This window comes from Odocoileus virginianus, chromosome 1 (assembly GCF_023699985.2).
Source record: "Odocoileus virginianus isolate 20LAN1187 ecotype Illinois chromosome 1, Ovbor_1.2, whole genome shotgun sequence".
NCBI lineage: Eukaryota > Metazoa > Chordata > Mammalia > Artiodactyla > Cervidae > Odocoileus > Odocoileus virginianus.
The window spans coordinates 89,457,810-89,478,310 of NC_069674.1; the positions used below are offsets into that span (position 1 = coordinate 89,457,810).

Below are 20,501 nucleotides of genomic sequence, written 5' to 3' on the forward strand. Positions count from 1 at the left end.
CCTCCAGAACCATGAGAAAATAAATTTCTGTTGTTTTAAACCTCCAGGTCTGTGGTATTTTTTTTTTTTTTACAGCAGCCTAAGAAACACCTAAACTGAGTTAGCTTACCTTGGGCAGCTTTAGTCTTCGTGGCAGTTTTTTTTTTTTTTTTTTTCCCCCTTTTCAGACACGACTGAGAATGTTCTCTGTAGTAGAACACAGTGATCAATGGATTCCTGCAACTCACTGGGGAGGCTGCTACAGCCTCATTCATTCTATTTCTGATTCTTAACCGGTGCAATGGTACACTGTCCTCAAAGCATTTCTGGCTGCTTTGTAACGAAACTCCTTTACAAAGTCATCACCCTTAATCATTGCCTTCTTTTCTATAGATCTTTGAAAATACTTAAATAGTGTGGGGCAAGCTTTACCCCAATAGGTGAGTGGCTGAAGCACAGTTAAACTGCATCAGAAATAAATCCTTTCACTCAGAACAGCCACCACATTTATTAGTGTTTTTAGCAGGATTTTTTTTTTAAAATTTTAATTGCAGATTGTGGTAAAGTCAGTTTTAAGTTGTTATAGCAAATATTCCAATGTAAGTTGTAGATTGTGAGAGAAACCATTAAAAAAATCATAAATTTCTCTTCTGAATTCAGATAGTGATATTCAGAACCCTAAGTGACAATATCCAAACGCAGTGTTTTATCTCCAATCTATTTTCTGATCAATAACTTGTAAAAATATAAAGATTGATTGTCACATGGTAGGTAAAATTTTCAGTTTAAAATTGTCAATTTAAGGGAATGTAATCAAAGCCAATCACTTTTCAGAGTAGTTGGTATAATTCCAAATACATTTCTCAAATATAATACCTGTGCTAATGTTACCAGAAGTTCTGATGTCCTGAGAAATTTGACATGCCAGAGAAGCATTTGAACTGGATTTCTTGCTCCTCTCTCCTTTTCTTACTTTATCTGGTAGTGGGATCAGAAATCTCCAAGAGCCTCTATCTGAACTTTCTTTTTAAAAGTTGGATGATATTTAAAAGAAGTTTGAGAAGAACTTTAAGAGAGATGAGCATATTAGGAAGGGAATGTTTATGGCATGTGGAGCTGAGTGTCCTTCTAGCATATCTGGTAATGTTTTCAATTATGAGTCATTGACTGTTGTGGCTGGAAGAGTCTTTAAATATTGTTTCTTCTAATTTCCTCAGTGTTAGAGGGAGAAAATGAAGGTCTGTTTTATGAGAGGGCTATACTATAGATCAGGGGTCCCCAGTCTCTGGGCTGCAGCCCAGTACCTCCTGTCAGATCAGCAGCAGCATTAGATTAGAAATAAAGTGCACAACAGTGTAATGCACATGAATCATCCTGAAACCATCCCCTCCACCTCCATCCGTGGAAAAATTGTCTTCTATGAAATCAGTCCCTGGTGCCGAGAAGGTTGGGGACCACTGCTATAGATCATCTGAGATCCGGAGTCTAGAATAATTCCATGTATGGTGACAGCTCTCCTTTTCACATTAAAGCTTTCACTTTCTCCAGAGGCATGGTAAGGATGAGTGGGTGCAGAAAACCGCAAGATAAATATGGCCCATTTCCCTGAGTTCTGTTTTGAATTTAAAACATGGGGACAGTATTTTAGAGTTTTATGTTCTTTAAAATATGTATGTGAGGAAATTATGTTCTCTGAAATCTGTATACCAGCAAAATAAATAGGTTTCCATTTTTCCAGATTGCATAATACTGTATTTGTTAGTAAATGTACAGAGTGCTGGAAATTTTTATGGTCAGAAACTATTTAGGAATTTTGGTGATTTTTGTATTGTCTTAAAACAGGCTATTGTTAGTGTTGTGACTACAGAATATAGTATTGTTTCCAGAATGTCTGGTTCCTCAGTACATGTTTTACAGCCCACAAAAGAACTTAAACAGTAAAATAAAACTTACATATCTGAGCTAATATGAGTTTCAGAATTTTTAATGATTTACAGATTTTAAATTATAACTCATAGTTGCATTTCATTAAATAATTTTGATTGAAGCACATATACATGGCCATTTAATTCTGTTGCCTATAAGAGTGAATTTCCCATAAGATTAAAATTAACAATTTAAATATAACTTTAAAACACTTTATATTATGTCCTGGTTATTGTTGTAAATAGAAGTTTAAAACATCTAGTGAAAATGCAAAAGAAAATGAAAACTAATAATAATCTGAAATTAAGGTTATGACAAAAACAACAACAACAACGACAACAACACTCCCAGAGCTCAGTGTAAATCTGACAGCACAGATGATGGTAAGGGCTCACAGTTAGTAATATAATAATAAAGTGTACCAGGTACTAATCTCAGCAGAAGCACAAGGAAGGTATTATCCCATTTACAGATAGCAGTTTTGTCATCACAAATAGTGAATGGTAGTTATTTAACACTGTGCTTGGTCGCTCAGTCATGTCCAACTCTTTGTGACCCCTTGGACTGTAACCCATCAGGCTCATCTGTCCATAGAGATTCTCAAGGGAAGAATACTGGAATGGGTTGCCATGTCCTCCTCCAGGGAATCTTCCCAACCCAGTGATCAAACCCAGGACTCTTGCCTTGCAGGTGGAATCTTTACCATCTGCATCACCAGGAAAGCCCAAGAATACTGGAGTAGGTGGCCTATCCCTTCTCTAGGGTTCTTCCCAACCCAGGAATCGAACTGGGGTCTCCCACATTGCAGGCAGATTCTTTCTCAGCTGAGCTACCAGGGAACCCCCTTAGTTAGCACTAGCCAATCTAAAAGTCAATATTTAGTTGAAAAGGAGCTCATTAATCTGAAGATGTCACATCATATGTGTGAAGGAGCTGCTTGAACAATACTGCATGAAATGATTGTTTCTTGCCACTATACATCTGTATCCATCTACCTATCTATCTGTATAGTCTCTTTCTGGAAAAAATATTAATGCAAAGTATTCAGTATGTAAAACCTACCTTCACTGAAGCTGATAAATGACTTATGATGACATTTTAAAAGAAAGAAAAAATTATAGAGAATAAATGAGCTTGACTTTAAGTTCAAGGACTGGGGAAAGAATAAGTAACTTCAACCACACACAAGTTAGAAAGTGTCATCAAGGAATGGAGAGTATCAAGAATCATTTCACTGTTATTTTTCACCCTCTCTAAAATGAATTGAGTGAGTCTGTACTGGCGTGGGTGGAGCAGCATCCGACAGGCAGGGAAGAGCAGAGGTGGTAAAAAAGGGGACAAGAGTCTTATCCTGCCTCTCTAGAGAAATAATCCTTTTCATTATGAATAGTGCTTGCTTGACATAGAGCTGAACTGCATGGGCTTTCTATTTTGTCATCCTCTGGACAAGGAAGAAGGCTGAAAAGGACCATTATTGAAAAGAACATTATGTGTCTAAGTGTAATTGGATGTTTAACAGAATGGAGAGAAAATTGAAGGAACAGGAACACAAAGAAGATGAGAACTACTGAGGTACTGTTGGCTCTGGGGAAGCACACATAGAAAGCAACCCGAGGTACCAATTTCTGTCTTCCACATCCCATTATAGCTGGTACAAAGGAGGTTGGTGTCTAAGTAGAGAGCATGAAGCTCTGAAAAGCATAGTGACTGTGCAAAATTGTTCTTCCAAACTCAAGAGGATGACTAGCAACACCACAGTGGAGTCTTCCCAAGTTGAAGTAATGATCTGAAACCCAAGGGCAGCCCCCATGAGAAGTCATTGAAATTGAACCTTTGTTTCCTCCTGCAGCTCTCTTGCCCTGTCTCACTCCATAGCCCTTGGGTGGACAAACCATAACCCTAGGTAACTTGAACTCTTCCCCTGCAATACATCTCACTGGTCTAGTGAGATCGTCATGCCCCATTTCTCTTATCTGTCCACTTTTGCTGTCTTCTGAATGACTTTTCAACACCCCATCGCATGTGTGCTAAGTCTCTTCAGTCATGTCCAACTCTTTGCGACCCTGTGGACTGTGGCCCTCCAGGCTCCTCTGTCCATGGGATTCTCCAAGCAAGAATACTGGAGTGGGTTGCCATGCCCTCCTCCAGGGGATCTTTACACCCAAGGATCGAACCCACATCTGTTATGTCTCCTGCGCTGGTAGACGGGTTCTTTACCACTAGTACCACCTGGGAAGCCCTCAAAATCCCAGACCTTTCTTCAAATCTCCATCGATTCCTCTGTTCTCTTTTCTCAGCTGATGCCCTTTCTTTCTTCTTCATTGAGTAAAGTACAGTAAGTCATCTACCCATCCATCCCATCCCAAGAGCTCATTTCTAAGTCCAGTTTGTTCATAAGTCTAAAACAGTTCATGAGATTCTCAAGGCAAGAACGCTGAAGTGGTTTGCCATTCCCTTCACCAGTGGACCACGTTTTGACAGACTTATTGGAAAAGACCCTGATACCCTGAAAGATTGAGGGCAGGAGGAGAAGGGGCAACAGAGGATAAGATGGGTGGTTGGCATCAATGACTCAATGGACATGAGTTTGAGCAAACTCCAAGGAGATGGTGAAGGACAGGGAAGCCTGGTGTGCTGCAGCCCATGGAGTCACAAAGAGTTGGACACAATTGAGCAAATGAACATCAACCAACAGAGTTAGCCTAGATACCTAACTAACACAGTTGGCTATATATAGTACTGTACTTTAATAGGTTTATAATACGTTTCACACAAATGATGTATAAAAAAGCAAGGAAAATATTTTTAATTTCACAGTTCAGTACCTTGTACTATACAGTGGTATAGTATAACAACTGGCCTGCAGGGGCACATTCACGTTTTTGAAAGTTCACAACTTGGAGCTTTGTATGTAGAGGACTTACTCTAATCAGAAGAGAGCTTTACAGATACCAACTGGACACCTAGTTCCCCCAGCACATGAACTCATATATTCTCCCATCTCCCTTAGGTAAACTGTCCAAATCCCTACCCTAACCCAGACCTTCTGACTTCCTGCTGTGAATGAGATTGCATCATTTCTTTTCCATTATTTTAGTGGTGTTTCTCTTTTCCCCCCCTTCATTTTCAACAATTTCCCATCTACTGGATCCTTTCTATTAGCGTGCTGTTTTCTTTTTTCTCCTCTTAAAAAGCCATCTTGAGTTCACTTTCTGCAGTCTAGCTAGCTACTGCCCAAATTCTTTGCTTCCAGGTGGAGCAATCTTTTTGATGAGCTGCTTCTGTTGCTGTGCTCTTCCTCATCTTACTTTCTCTTAATTCACTCTGATTGGACTTTTTTCTCAACCTCTAAACTGAAACCGTTATTGACAAAACACGAATGACGTTCTTGCTAAATCCAGTCTGCTCTTCTTTTACTTTACATTATATAACACTTTGCTTTCATGCCTCTTTGCTTCTCCTGGTGTTCTTGTTATTTCGCTCAGTCCAGTTCAGTTCAGTAGCTCAGTTGTGTCTGACTCTTTGTGACCACATGGACTGCAGCACGCCAGGCTTCCCTGTCCATTACCAACTCCTGGAGCTTACTCAAACTCATGTCCATTGAATCGGTGATGCCATCCAACCATCTCATCCTCTGTTGTCCCCTTCTCCTCCTCCCCTCAATCCTTCCCAGCATCAGGGTCTTTTCAAAAGAGTCAGTTCTTTGCATGAGGTGGCCAAAGTATTGGAGCTTCAGCATCAGTCCTTCCAGTGTATATTCAGGACTGATTTCCTTTAGGATTGACTGGTTGGATCTCCTTGCAGTCCAAGGGATTCTCAAGAGTCTTCTCCAACACCACAGTTCAAAAGCATCAATTCTTTGGCGCTCAGCTTTCACTATGGTCCAGCTCTCACATCCATACATGACTACTGGAAAAACCATAGCTTTGACTACATGGACCTTTGTCAGCAAAGTAATGTCTCTGCTTTTTAACATGCTGTCTAGGCTGGTCATAGTTTTTCTTTGAAGGAGCAAGCTTGCTTTAATTTCATGGCTGCAGTCACCATCTGCAGTGATTTTGGAGCCCCCCAAAATAAAGCCTCTCACTGTTCCACTCTTTTCCCATCGATTTGCAATGAAGTGAGGGAACTGGATGCCATGATCTTAGTTTTTTGAATGTTGAGTTTTAAGCCAGCTTTTTCACTCTCCTCTTTCACTTTCATCAAGAGGCTGTTTAGTTCCTTCTCGCTTTCTATCATAAGGATGGTGTCATCTGCATTTCTGAGGTATTTCACTCAGTATTCATTCTTAACCTCCTTGCACATTCCCCTCTTTCCCTGACATCTGAGCCTTGGGCTGTTTGTGGTCTCAGTCCTTGGTATCTTTTCTACATTCACTCTCCACGTGTCATCCAGTTCTGCATTTAAATGTCACTTATACAAATCACACTCAAAGTTAGTTTTTTAGCTCGGACCTTCTTCTGAAGTCCACACTTAGTTTTTATTGCTTCCTTGATGGTTAGATTTGGATGTTTAGTAGATTTCTCAACTATAAACTGCCCAAATCGAAAGTTGGGAACTCTCCTTCCCAATGCTCCTTCTGTGGTGTTCCCCATTCCCGTTTATGGCAGCGTCATCCTTCTAATTCTTCAAACATATCAACAAAATTTGGGGATCCTTGTTGATTCTTCAGTTTCACAGCCCATATCCAATCCATCAGAAAATCCTTTTGACTCTGCTTTCAAAATAACTACTCCAACACTAATACTTTCATGCAAAGTCAACATATCTCTAGACTGAATTAATATAATACTTCCATAATTATTTCCCTGCTTTTATCCTTCTTTTCTACAGTCTGTTTTCAATACAATATAGTGCTCTTTAAAAAATATTTTGAAATAATGATAGATTCACAGAAACTTACCAAAATATATATACAGGAGGCTCCATGTACCAGGTGCAGATGGTTACTTCTTATGTAACTACAGTTTATAAAATTCTCTCAAAACCAGAAAATAAATGTTGGTATTATCCACAAAACTTATTCATCAGTTTTAAATGAACAAAGTGCTTCTTTTAAAATATAAATTAGATGGGGTTTTGCCCAGATCTTGCTTTTTCACAATGGTCTGCTCTAATCTTTTTATCTTAAACCATAAACTGTTCTGCAAGCTGATAATCCTTCTTACCTTATAATATGTCTCCATAGTAGTTGAAATCTTTTAACATACCATATTTGTCTATTATGTTTATCTTCTATCTTCTTGTACTAGACTATAAACCTGATGAGCTGGAATATTTTTGGTTTTGTGCAATGATACATTCCAGGGACTTAGAATAATACTTGTTCTAGACAAAAATATTTGAAAGAATAACTACACACTTAAAACTGGGGCTTTTGTTTTTGTCTTTATCTCTGTTTGTTGTGAAAAACCTGTTCTTTCTCCCTGAAGTATATTTTATATAAACATTTTGTGTTTATTAGTTCATTAAATACTGTGTTATCATTAAGTCCAGTGTTATCATTTCTTCCCAAGTCTACATTCATGATGTCTTGTCGAAGGCTTGAAGTGGCCATGATAGGAATATTTATAAGAGCTAAATCAGCAAACAAGTCAAGTCAGCACTCTATATCCTCAGTAATTGTTAAACATTTGCAAGCACAACACTGAATCTGGCCAGTCAATTCAGCCATCAATTAAAATTCTTAATTGAAATTGTTTTCCTTATTAATTTTGTGATACTGTATAGATGAGTGGCTCAAATAAAATTATATATTTTCCTAATGAATTTCCTATTCAATACAGTATGTACATAATATCTATTATTTCACAGGCTTTTAGGCGCGTATCCAGATGCCTTCAGTTTGTCAACAAAATTCTCAGATATTTTATTTATCCGAGGTTCTCTCCTACAAATATCTTGTCTAAGACACTGCGGCAGAGGCGCACATCAAGAAGTTGAGTGTAGGTGGAGGAAGAAGGGAAGAAATAAGAGCAAATGCATAAAAGTGTTTTCAGGACTAGTTGTTTAAGAGCGTTATCAGCAAATAATGAATATTAAAAGGAGAAAGGAAATTTTCTTCATAGTCTCAAATCAGCAGTTATTCTGGTATTAAATATTTGTCTTTCTGGTAAAATGGCCATAGCTATTGCAGTGCCTGTAGCCCTTTTCTCTATGATATTATGGCCATTGCCTTATAAGTTAATAGTAATCCCGAGAAACTTGCAGGAATATGTGGAGAAGAAACATACACTGAGAACAGCTCAAGAGTTTATTTTTTGTCTCTTCTTTATGTAGTTGTATCACTAGAATATTCTTCTTAGGATGTTCTTTTAAAATACACGTGTATAGGTTTCCACTAGTACTACACTGTGACTCTTTACTTTTAACAAGTTACACTTTTTTTTCAGTCTCTTGGTGCTTTTACTGTAATTTTCATTAAAGGAGATGTGAACTTCTGTCTCCTGATGACTAGTTCTCCAAATAGCTTATTTTATATTGCCATAGGTGTTTCTTTTCTGCTACTGAATAGCGCTTAAGTAGAGCATCTTCTATATCACCTGAGGAATTGCTTTAATAACAATGTCAATTTCTGGATTTTCAAAATACCATTTTTGGCCATTGTGACTGGAGTGAGAGTTCATAAATTTTTAAATAAAATGTTCTAATATGATTTTATTTCATGGATTGAATCTAATTGACCAATAACCAGACTACACACACACACATGCATAGGAAAATTCAGCAGGGACTAATTGCTGATTAATTCTCAATTTCTTTGTGTATCTTTTAGAGAATCAGATCTATGGTTAATTCAACCTTACCTGAATATGAGAATCATGTGAGAATCTTTTTTAAAAATCCTGGTCTTTGAAATCTTTCCCAGACCAATGTACTGTTGATCACAATATTTTGGGCCCAGGCATCAGTATATTTTAAAAGTTACACAGGTGGTTGTAAGATGGATCTAGGTTTGAGTACCACTGGATTAGACACAAAACTGTTTTGGTTGGACAAAGATAAAACTTTTTATGGGTGTTTAGTTGCTAAGTTGTGCTCTACTCTTTTAGACCCCTTGGACTGAAGCACACCAGCTTCCCTGTCTTTCTCTGTCTCCCGAAGTTGGCTCAAACTCATATCCATTGAGTTGGTGATGCCATCCAACCATCTCATCCTCTGTTGCCCCCTTTTCCACCTGCCTTCAATCCTTCCTAGCATGAGACTTTTCCAGTGATCTGGCTCTTTACATCAGGTGGCCAAAGGATTGGAGCTTCAGCTTCAGCATCAGTCCTTTCAATGAATATTCAGGGTTGATTTCCTTCAGGATTGACTGGTTTGATCTCCTTGCTTTTCCAGTACCACAGCTCATAAGCATCAATTCTTCAATGAACCTTCTTTATGGTCCAACTCTAAAATCTGTATATGACTATTGGAAAAACCATTACTTTTGACTATATGGACCTTCGTCAGCAAAGTGATGTCTCTGTTTTTTAATGATCTATCTAGGTTTGTCATAACTTCCCTTTCAAGGAGCAAGTGTCTTTTAATTTCATGGCTGTAGTCACTGTCTACAGTCTAGCAATCACGGTCTAGCAGTGATTTCAGAGGCCCAAAAATAAAATCTGCCACTCTTTCCATTTTTTCTCCATCTATTTGGCATGAAGTGATGGGACTGAATGCCATGATCTTAGTTTTTTGAATGTTGAGTTTTAAGCCAGCTGTTTCACTCTCCTTTTTCACCTTCAACAAGAGGCTCTTTAGTTTTTCTTCACTTTCTGCCATAAGAGTGGTGTCATCTGCATATCTGAGGTTATTGATATTTCTCCCAGATATCTTGATTCCAGCTTGTGCTTCATCAAGCCTGGCATTTCGCATGATGTACTCTGCATATAAGTTAAATAAGCAGAGGGACAATATACAGCCTTGATGTACTCCTTTCCCAGTTGTGAACCAGTCTGTTGTTCTATGTCAGGTTGTAACTTTTACTTCTTGACCTGCATATAGTTTTCTTAGGAGGCAGGTAAGGTAGTCTGGTATTCTCATCTCTTTAAGACTTTTCCAGTTTGTCGTGATCCACACAATCAAGGGCTTAGCGTAGTTAATGAAGTTGAAGTAGATGTTTCTGAAATTCTCCTGCTTTTACTCTGATCCAGCAGATATTGGCATACATAGATGATATATTCTTTGTCTGTTAATTTAAGTCAGTAAAAAAAAAAAAGACTATTATTTTCTTGTACTAGAAAGATAAGTAATATAATTTTCTGAACTAACAAATGTCATGGACTCCAAAGGAGAAGACCTGGCTGTAATGGAAAATTCTATTACTTCTTTTTCTATCATAAAGAGACCAGATTTATGTTATATAAAAGAGTTTGGATCACTATGTTAATCTGTTTTATTTGTGAGACTTTGAATAATAATAGCTTCTTTAACCTTGATTTTGTATGTGTGATGTGGGGAGAAAGTTTGATTAAGTAGTAAGGTATTTTGAGTTTTAAATAATTTAAGATAAAGCACTTTGCAATCTCCAAAACACTCTACACATACAAACTTTAATTCATAGTGTTCATAGTATTCAGAGCATAAGGCAGGTATAGATTTTAAGAGCATTATTATGAGGAGTTCCACACAGAGCAAATTGTTGTCTGCTATAGTTCAAGGTGACCCTGAGAGTTTTGCGGACAAGGTGTCAGATAAATATGGGATACACTATCCTTGAACTTCATCTGATATTGAAGGGGATGCTGGGTAAAAAGAACATCGTGAAGAAAGGAGGGGCTCTGAAATCATGAGTTGCCTTGGGAATTATATGTCTGTATATTGTTGACAGAGAAGGCACAGAAAATAATTATTTGTAGGTAGCTGTAGATCATATTTTGACACATCTGTGATGCCAATAGGAGGAGCTTGTACTTCAGTTCAAAGGCAAAAGAAGCATTGAAATATGGTGATATGTTTGAAGTCTGTTTAGGATGGAACAGGAAAAGAAGTGGAATTTATTGAATACTTGACACTTTGCTATACACAGTGTTTCTAGGCCTGTGTCATTATTACAATTTTAAGTATTAGAAAACTGAGCTACAGAGAGGTTAAATATATATACCCAGGGACATTCAGCCAAGAGTTCTGGAGCCAAGACTCAAATCCAAATTTATCTGCCTTTAAATCTTTCCAAGACTCCATGGGACCTTTGCAATTAATCTGACAAATGCACGTTGAGTTTTTTTGAAATAAGGAAGCAAAGAGGCAGTGAAATCACAAAGGAAGCTCATTTGAGATGCAACAGACACCTAAAGAGATATGAAATGTTCTATTTTTCAGCTGTGTTTTACAGGACCTTTTAGTTTGATTCTTTTATTTTCTTAACATTGCCAAATACTGATCACTTTATTTTTATGTCAGAATTATGTAAAAGGATTTAAATTTTCCTTGAAAATCATGTACACATTCAGAATGTTACTAGCTGTACATTTCTAAAATGTAACTAGTTTAGCTCTCATGGCATTAGATATTCTGTGACTCAGCCAAACTTCAGAGGATTCACAGAGACTGAACGCTTTAAAAGACTTCTGGAACAACTCATGCACTAGAGCAGGTGCTAGAAAGACAAGCCAAAATCTCCTCTATCAATTCCCAGGTAGATTTCCTCCATTCAAGCATACATCAAAGGTATTTGCTGAACAAAATTACCTCTGCTTTTAGACTTGGTACCACCTTGCTTTTCAGATCATGCTAAGAGTGATGGAAAAGACCACCTAAAATGAACCCATTCTCTTTGTTTTGGTTATTAATATTAAACTACTTCCTTGTAGGATGGATATGCTAGTCAAAAGGCAGCAATTGGTATCCAGTGTTCTTCTCCAAGTTTCCTTTCTTGGTAGTCAGGGCAAGCTTTCATGACTCTGGAATTAGCCCTGTATTTCAGAATTGCCTCAAGTCACGATCCTCCTTGGCTTTGTAAGAGACTCAGTATTTTGTGCTGAGCATCTATGCTGATTCCTTATTCCAAGGGCTAAACCAGCTGTTTGAATCTGGCTGCCCAATATTTCAGTTGTCAGTCTTTTTGGAAGCTGGACCTTTGTCCCATTACAAACCCGTATTAACTGTGAATTGATCTCCCAGTTCACAGCTGCCTGCCTGTTTGGCTTCCTGCCTAGATTTCTCAGCCCAGAATCTGTCACTGTGCTCTCATACTTGAAGCCCTAATATTAGCTGAACTACGACTGAAATTATGTCTGTCACTCAGCTACTATCTGTTCATCTAGGCGTCACTTCTTTGGTATGTCTTCTGCTAGAGGGTAGGATGAATATAGTTATGCATCCTTTCTTCTCTTTGCTGCTCCATTTATTTTGTTTGTTTGTTTTTGTTTTCTGGAGGTGCCATGTGGCTTGTGGGATCTTAGTTCCCTGGCCAGGTATGGAACTCATGCTCCTTGCAGTTTAAGCTAGTGTTCAAACCACTGGACTACCAGGGAATTCCTGCCCAGTATTGTTTTAGACAGACATGATTCAGAGTTGATATAAGTGAAAAGTTAGCAATGTTTATGATTATAGGCAATAGGGTGAAATCCATAAAAGCAACTGATATACAAAATAAGTTAATATGTAATTCTCCAATAAAGGCACACAACAGTAGGTATTTCATAGTCTAGCACAATTTGGGAATCCAAGCAGATGTCTAGACAATTTACATAAGGCGATTCTGTGTAAAAAGCATGAGGCCAAGGCAAGGAATGCTTTGATGTTCCATACCAAAATCTCCACTTATAGAAGGTTGGCTAGAAAGTCAAGACCTCAGGCTTTGAAAGATTGGACCCAAGAGGAGTTCCTGGGACATGAATAGAAGAGCAAGATAAGACTCCAGGTTCTAAACTAGATTATGGAGTGGGGATTGGATTGTGGGTAAACTTCAGATGTCAAGACGTTAAAAATGGAACTTGAGAATTGGAAAAGGAGTACAATTTGAGTTGATGGTGATTCATCTGAATATGAATCAGAGCTTCTTAAATTGTCCCAGACCCTGATCATCACTGAGCCTCAGATCATGGAAAATGCAGTCATGGAAATAGAGATTTTGGCTTTTAATTCATTAGTTTATTCTTAGTGGTCTCCCTCTAAAACTATTCCAACATGAACTATGACCAGAAAACGGTTAAAAAGTGACAAGAACAAATCTGAAGGCGGTTGTCTTCTCTTGGGCCATTTATAAATGATTACTGAATGTGTTTTTCATTCCTATGCATGCTTAAAATGAAAAGCCCATCTTCAGGTGGTATCTCTAAAGTTCTCTGTAAGGCCTGTGTATCAAAAACCAACTTTTTCTTTTTTCCCTTCAATTTTATTATGGAGCCAAGCTGTGGTTAAAATAGTCCACTGGGATATATTCTATTAGGATTATTCTAGTTTTTACACATATCGATATGTGTATGTCTGTATATGTGTATGTCTTTGTAGGTACGTATAGAAGGTTATACACCTAAATCTATAAACAAGAGGAAGTAAAAGGTTTTGTCCTAACTTAGACTAGTGCCTTATTATCTACAGAAAAGGATTTGAGAATAAAGAATCAGCTTTTTATTCTCTTTAATATTGCACCTGGTCTCTGAAATAGTTTAAGTTTCTGCCAAGGTGCATGTCAAAGCAATTACTGTAATTTGTTGTATTTTAGGAATAGCTCTGATCATTTCAATCCGAATATTTATTGCAATTCTATTGTCTCAGCTTTGTAATAAATTGAATGTTGTGCAAAAATAAAAATGTTCATTTTCTTCTCTAGGGTCACCTACAGTCTAGCAAGGTACACAATAAAACAATTTAACTTGAAGCACAGTATGGAAATTTCTAGCAAAATATATAATGAAAAAAGTTATATACAGAAAGCTGCACAGGCGTTAAGCATGTTATAGTGCACACACACACAAACACTCACACCAGAGAATCTCAGCCAAAAGACAAACAATCCACTTAAAAATGGTCCAAAATCTTGAAGAGACATTTCTTCAAAGAAGATATTCAGATGGCCAATAAGCACATGAAAAGATGTTGAAGATCATTAGTCTTTAGTAAATGACTACTCTAGTACAAATAGTAATCATTTTATCCATAGGATGACTATAGTCAAAAAACTAAAAAATAACAACGACTGACAAAGATACAGAAAAATTGCAACCCTCATACGTTGCTGGTAGGTGTGTAAAATAGTACAGCCCTGTGAAAATCTGTTCGGCAATTCCTCAAAACGTTAAAACATAGAATTACCATATGACCCAGCAATTCTCCTCTTAGGCAAAGAGCTGAAGCATATATTTGAATAAAAACATGTATATGTGAACATTTGTAGCATTTTTATTCATGGAAAAAACTCAAATGTGTATTAGCTGATGAATAAAAAACAAACTGTGATATATTCATAAAATGTAATATTTTTAGCTGTAAAGAGGAATGAAGTACTGATACATGCTACAATATACATTAATCTTGAAGACTTTATGCTAAATGAAAGAAGTCAAACACAAAGACAATGCCTTATATGATTCCTTTTGTATGAAATGTCTAGAATATGGGTTTCTTTTTTGACGTGAAGAAAATATTCTGGAAGTAGACAGTGGTGGTGGCTTCACAGTGACTTGTATACTTTAAAATGGTTAAAGTGGTAAGTTTATGTTCCGTGAATTTTATCACTGTAAAAATGTACAGTCACATACACTTAAAACTAAACATGATTTGCAATATAAAGAAAGTTATAAATTCCAAATAAAAGTGTGAAGTGAAGTGAAGTGAAGTGAAGTGAAGTGAAGTGAAGTTGCTCAGTCGTGTCTGACTCTTTGTGACCCCATGAACTGTAGCCTACCAGGCTCCTCGGTCCATGGGATTTTTCCAGGCAAGAGTACTGGAGTGGGTAGCCATTTCCTCCTCCAGGGGATCTTCCTGACCCAGGGATTGAACTTGGGCCTCCCTCATTGTAGGTAGACACTTTACCGTCTGAGCTACCAGGGAAGCCCCAAATAAAAGTGTAATTTGTAAAATATAGGCATGATACACTTAATGGGCATCTAAGAGTGAATTTTCTAAGAGTTTTTCAAAAGCTCATTTGTAAATTAATTTTTTTGGGAACTGGAAAGTGTTTTATGGTGATTCAAATATAACTGAGTTTTGAGGGTAGGCAGGAAGGATTATATTCAAGTGCTGGGAAATAGTATCCACTCCCTATCCCCTAATAGGAAACTTAAAATCTGCTTATTTCCCACATTTTAGTTTCAAGCTCATTTTATCATTGTTATTTAAACTTGATTGAATATTTAAAAGATAATGATATTTGTTGTATAATTTTCTTCTTTAAATATATTGTAATTCTGAGATTTCTTGATCAAAATTATATTTTGACATGATAACATTATGTTAGCAGATTGACTACATACATTTTTATTACATTTATATATAATTTTTAAACTCATAATTGTGATCTTCATGACATGATTTCCTGTGTTAATTCAATTCTTTTTTTATCATCTTAATATGATGAAACTCCTGAAAAGTATAAAAATTTTGGAAAATCATAATTTAAAATACTTTTGATAACATATCTAAACTTTTCTTAATTGACAAAAAGTAATTTGAGGCTTATGGATATTTAGAAAATTCTCTCTTGCAAGATAATAAGATGTATCGTTTGCCTCTGAATGGATCCTATTTTTCTTATCTATCCAGCAGGGCTATTTTTAGTTAATGGAGTGATATATGGAAAATGCACTATGTATGGTAAAGAATAGCTAGGTTTTCTGTTTTTTTAAAACTATGTCATTCACTTAAATGTTATAAAGAAAAGGAAGGGGGAAAACATGCTACTGATTCATTATTTGCATATTAATTCATACAGTAATAGACAGTGGTCCCATTCTTGGACAGAACATGTTTTCTTCTGTTTCTTTTCTTTTCTTTTATTTTTTGCCACATACATAACTTACCGGATCTTAGTTCCCTGACTGGGGATTGAACCTGGCACAACAGTGAAAGCACTGAGTCCAAACCCCTGGACCACTAGAAGAATTCCCATTTCTTTCTTTGTGTGTGTGTGAGTGATTGCCTTTTTCAATTATATATCCCTTCAAAAATGATAAAGAATGTTTCACATATTTATCTTAAAATTTACTATCTTGTGGTATTTACTTATATTTTAAGAAGTCTTAGTTTCTGAACTGGGTTATGCAAGCGTACTAGCAGATATAAACAATGTGTTTTCTATTTCTTATAGATTCTACAAAGAAATTAAAAGATGTTCTTGAAGAATTCCATGGTAATGGTGTGCTTGCAAAGTATAATCCTGAAAGGGTAAAGCCTTTTTTTCTTTATTTAAGTTTCATATAGATGTTTGGAGGAGGGATTTCTTAACGAAGAGTTCTTGGAAATGTATATTCATATCCAAAATGAAATTCATAATGAGATGCTATTCTGGAACATGCATTAAATGATGTACTGCTTATTTTCATCCCAAAATGTTTTGCTAATGAAAATAGCATTTCTATATTGTATGCTTGGAAGTGTATAGATTATCTCTAATATATGCTAGGTTCTTTTCCTAAAAGTCAGGAAACACTTTTAGATAAGAAAAAGAGAAAAAGCGTGCCTGACTCTCTCTAAGACCTACTTAATGTTAACTTGGCATTGGGGCTGGAAGTGGTACCTTGACTGAAGGAAAATTCTGTGATGGATATAAGTGATCTGTCACTTTAAAGAGCAAGCCTTGATACAAAGAGAGGAATTTATTCTCCTAATCTTGTTTTTGTCTGGTGCCAGTAAGCTTTTGAGTCCCTGAAATTCTTTCCCTATAAAAACTTGATGTATTGTCTAATTGCTTTGAAACTCCTTTCTTGAATGAATGCCTTTCCCTTCCTAATTATTTGTTAATAACCTTGTCTTTTATGTTAGTTGAGAAATGCTACATATTAGATGTTTGATCATCATTGCTGTAAGTTCTTTGGCAGCTTTACCAAGTGATAGTTGGGTTTTATGGGAGTTAAAACAAACTGCCCAGAACTCTTTTACCTGGATATATTATCTAGGTATTTAGACAGCTTTGTTTGCTGATTAAAATGTGATTTGGTTTTTGTCATCATTGTTATTGTGGTTTTGAATGTTTACAAAATGACTGTTCTTGGCTATCCTTAATATTTTACTTCTCTGGGATTTATAAAACTAATGTTTTAGTCAAAACGCAGTCTTTAAATTCTGACCTCATTTTAGTATTTTCAATATTCACTATTTTTATTACAATAATTACTCTTTTTCCTTTTATATTTTTATACTGTCTGCATTCTAATACATAACTATATCTTTTAAAACTTTTTAATCTGAGATTCATTTTGTTTTTTTAAAAAATAAAGTTAATGTTTAGTGCCTACAAATGATGCAGAAAATAGACAACTTAAAGCCACTTCTATTTGCCTATATGGGAAAAAAATCACATATTTGCCCTCATTCTGCTCAGATTTTATTTTCCTAGATGCTCTAGAGAGAGAAAAAAAAAATGTTGGCAGATAAATTTGTAGAACTGAAAATCTCAAAGACCAAGAAAGCAGGGTTGAAAAGGTAAAAATGACAGCTTTATTGAATTGTTATAGGACCTCCCAAATTCAGTAATTATTTACATTCTCAAACATAGTTGAAAACCTGCATGTACCTATTTGTGTACAGAGAGAAACCAGTTTTTGCTCCCTACAGATAGTTGTCATCTATAAATTGATGTGGAATGTGGGCTTGTTTGCAAATAGACTTTTTGCTTCAATTATTTCTTATTTAAAGGACTCTCAGGACTTAATCTGACTGATGAATGGATTTATTGAGGTAATTACTAGATTCGTTATTAGACACGTATGATGTCAGCCTTCTCAATAATGTAATACCTCTCCATAAATGCACAGATTTGTTCTTGAAATGCATTATTAAAATAATGAACAGTTGAAAAACAAAAAGTTAGATCTTATTAAGACTCAAAAGTATCTCTAATTTGAGTAAAACCTCTCTCAAATTTTAAAGTTGATAGGTATTTTCCCTTCAGGAGAAAAATTTAAAGTTTTTATGAGTCTTTTAAATACTAGTATGTATTTTATAAAAATCAATAGGAAATATTTAGAAATATTCAATGTTTAGATTGAAACTTCAAAGTCTAAAGATTCTGTTTGGTGCATACCTTCATCAAGTTTATAAAAGTTTAGGCAATTGTAAATAGGTACCTGTTCCATATTATTAAAATCCAAAATTAGAAATCTTCCCATAAATAAAATTTGTTAATGAAGGAAAAAAAAAAAAATAAATAAAAGTTTACTTAAATAGTAGGAAATAATTCATACTGTCAACTAATATGTGAAAATATTACTGTTATTGATTGGTCAAGTTGAGCTCAGAGCAGACATAGTTGAGTGCCTAATTAATGTTCAGCTATACAAGAAAAACTAGGAAAGCAATTAATCTAGTCATGCTTTATAGTAAATGACTAATACTTTGTTTTCTAAAATAGACATAGTCTGTATCATCCATGGAAAGAAAGTGTTACTTCAAAGAGACTACAACCTAAATATCTCTCAAATAATTTTCTCCTTTACAAAGTAAAGCTCCTTAAAGGGTAGATGTATTATTTTTGTTATCACTTACTTGAACTACTGAATTATAAAAGCTGTATATACAAACTTATTCCAATGAAAATGTGACCTATTTTAGTCTATGTGAACAGAGAATATAAAGTGTAATATACGGATGAATCATTTATTTTTAATTCCTATGAGGAAATAAATGATATAATCATAAAATATATGTTTAAACAATGGCTTTAAAGATGTTTTAAGCATAAAAGCTTGAGGAAGGTCTTGAGATAACCAAATATGATTATAAATAAAGAAACTGATTTTAAGAAAAGTAAAATGCTTTTCCCAAGATGTATCATCTAGGTTTGTGACAATAGTGATAATTAAAATCTAGATGTGTGTAATCCCAGTTTAAGATATTTCCTGTTTATTTAATTGATGAGGCTATTAGAATGAGAGGGAAAACCAAGGGATATGAGAAGGACGAGGGGAAGGAAAACATTTTTCATATGCATTGAATGGTATTACTTATGTATGAGCATGGCATGTTCCATTGCACCCAATTATTACTAATTCATACCCAGCAAGGTAAGAGATGCCTATTAGTTTCACCTAATTTTATGTGAGCAATGTAAAGCCTATCATTATAGGTAGATTGTAATGGCCATCCATTCTTAGTGAGAAGGTTCATAGTAAACCAGTCAGAACATCACAGATATAATAGATTCATGAGAGTAGTAGAATTTTGTAATATGAGAATCAGTTTGTTATTGAAAATGTAAATATTTTCCCCTGGATTTCAAATTCCATATCAAACTGTTTTGTTGGCTTCTAAAACAATGGGAAGAAATTAAGTAGTGGCATATATAGAGAGAAATTAAATATCTACCTTTAAAGAAATGGAGAGAAGCTAGGCATGTTATTCTAACAGGAGGAATCATTAGAAGTGGGGAATAAGTATAATCAAATATACCTTTATATATTCTATTATATTTTCATATTCTTCTCTGGAAGGCTTCCATTATACTGTATGTGTTATTCATTATATTTACCCTATGTCAATTAGAACTGTTGCTTATTACATTCTAAGATTGATCTATTTGATGACTCTCAGGTTTTAGCTGGCATCAGAATCACCTGGGTTCTTCTTAAAATAGTTTGCTGCCTCTCCACTTTAGTCTCTGGAACAGAGTTCAAAAATTTCTCTTTATCAGTTTCCCAGCTGATGCTGAAGCTATTTCGGAACCGCATTTTGAGACCCATGCATCTAAAGTGTGTTTTCAGATCAATCTGTAAACTTGACTTTATCAGCAATATGAGATGATGAGTATAAATTATCTTACATTAACACATGTATTCTTTCTTTCCTTGCATTCACAGAAACAAGACATTCTTAATCAAGTAAGACATTTTCTTTTCTATTAAAATCTATATTTTCTTTCTTTATTCTGATGTGAGCTATGAATTTCTCATCCTTATCTCTGAGCTATACTTCTGTACCAGTGAGATTCATATATAAGATTAACTGTAATATTTATAAAGATAAAAGTAACTGATATTTGTTCAAGTTAAAGACTCAAATAGAGAAACTATACCTCAATAGAATCAAAAAGGGTCCAGAGTGCAGCCTTCAGTTTTGTAGACTCTTGAACTTACTTTTTCTAATTTCACCAAAATATCATCAGGCTCTGGTAAAAAGATTTATTTAATGAAAGTCTTAAATTATTAATCTATGATGAGAGATTTAACAATAGGATTTAAATGCAATTGATAAGAACTTTTGATTGGTCTACAGTGCTATTAGCATATGTGAGGAAAATATGAGTGAAAAAATTTGATTTTCACCCTCCTAGGAAAAAGACTAAACCCATCTGTGCTTTCAACCACTCTCTCATAGTCATGTCCACTTTGTAAAGCAGGTTTTAGGTCCATAGTTAAGTTGGATGCATAGATTATAATACATTGTCGAGTTCTCTGAATGGAGGTTTATATCCCAGTAGGAATGTGTGCATGCGATCTTACTATTAATAAAATGCA

The 20,501-nt window shown here is 35.5% G+C and overlaps 1 protein-coding gene across 8 annotated transcripts in view; it reads left to right on the forward strand.

Moving 5' to 3' along the window:
* DGKB (diacylglycerol kinase beta) overlaps nt 1–20,501 on the forward strand; it is an 824,229-nt gene that overhangs the window by 144,208 nt on the left and 659,520 nt on the right. For 5 of the 8 annotated variants that reach the window (XM_070470763.1, XM_070470758.1, XM_070470752.1 and 2 more), the window contains exons 3-4: nt 16,139–16,215; nt 19,845–19,865. In XM_070470763.1, coding sequence (XP_070326864.1) covers nt 16,139–16,215; nt 19,845–19,865 — 98 coding nt within the window. The remainder of the gene's footprint in view (nt 1–16,138; nt 16,216–19,844; nt 19,866–20,501) is intronic. The other 3 variants (XM_070470768.1, XM_070470776.1, XM_070470789.1) reach the window with 1 other exon arrangement.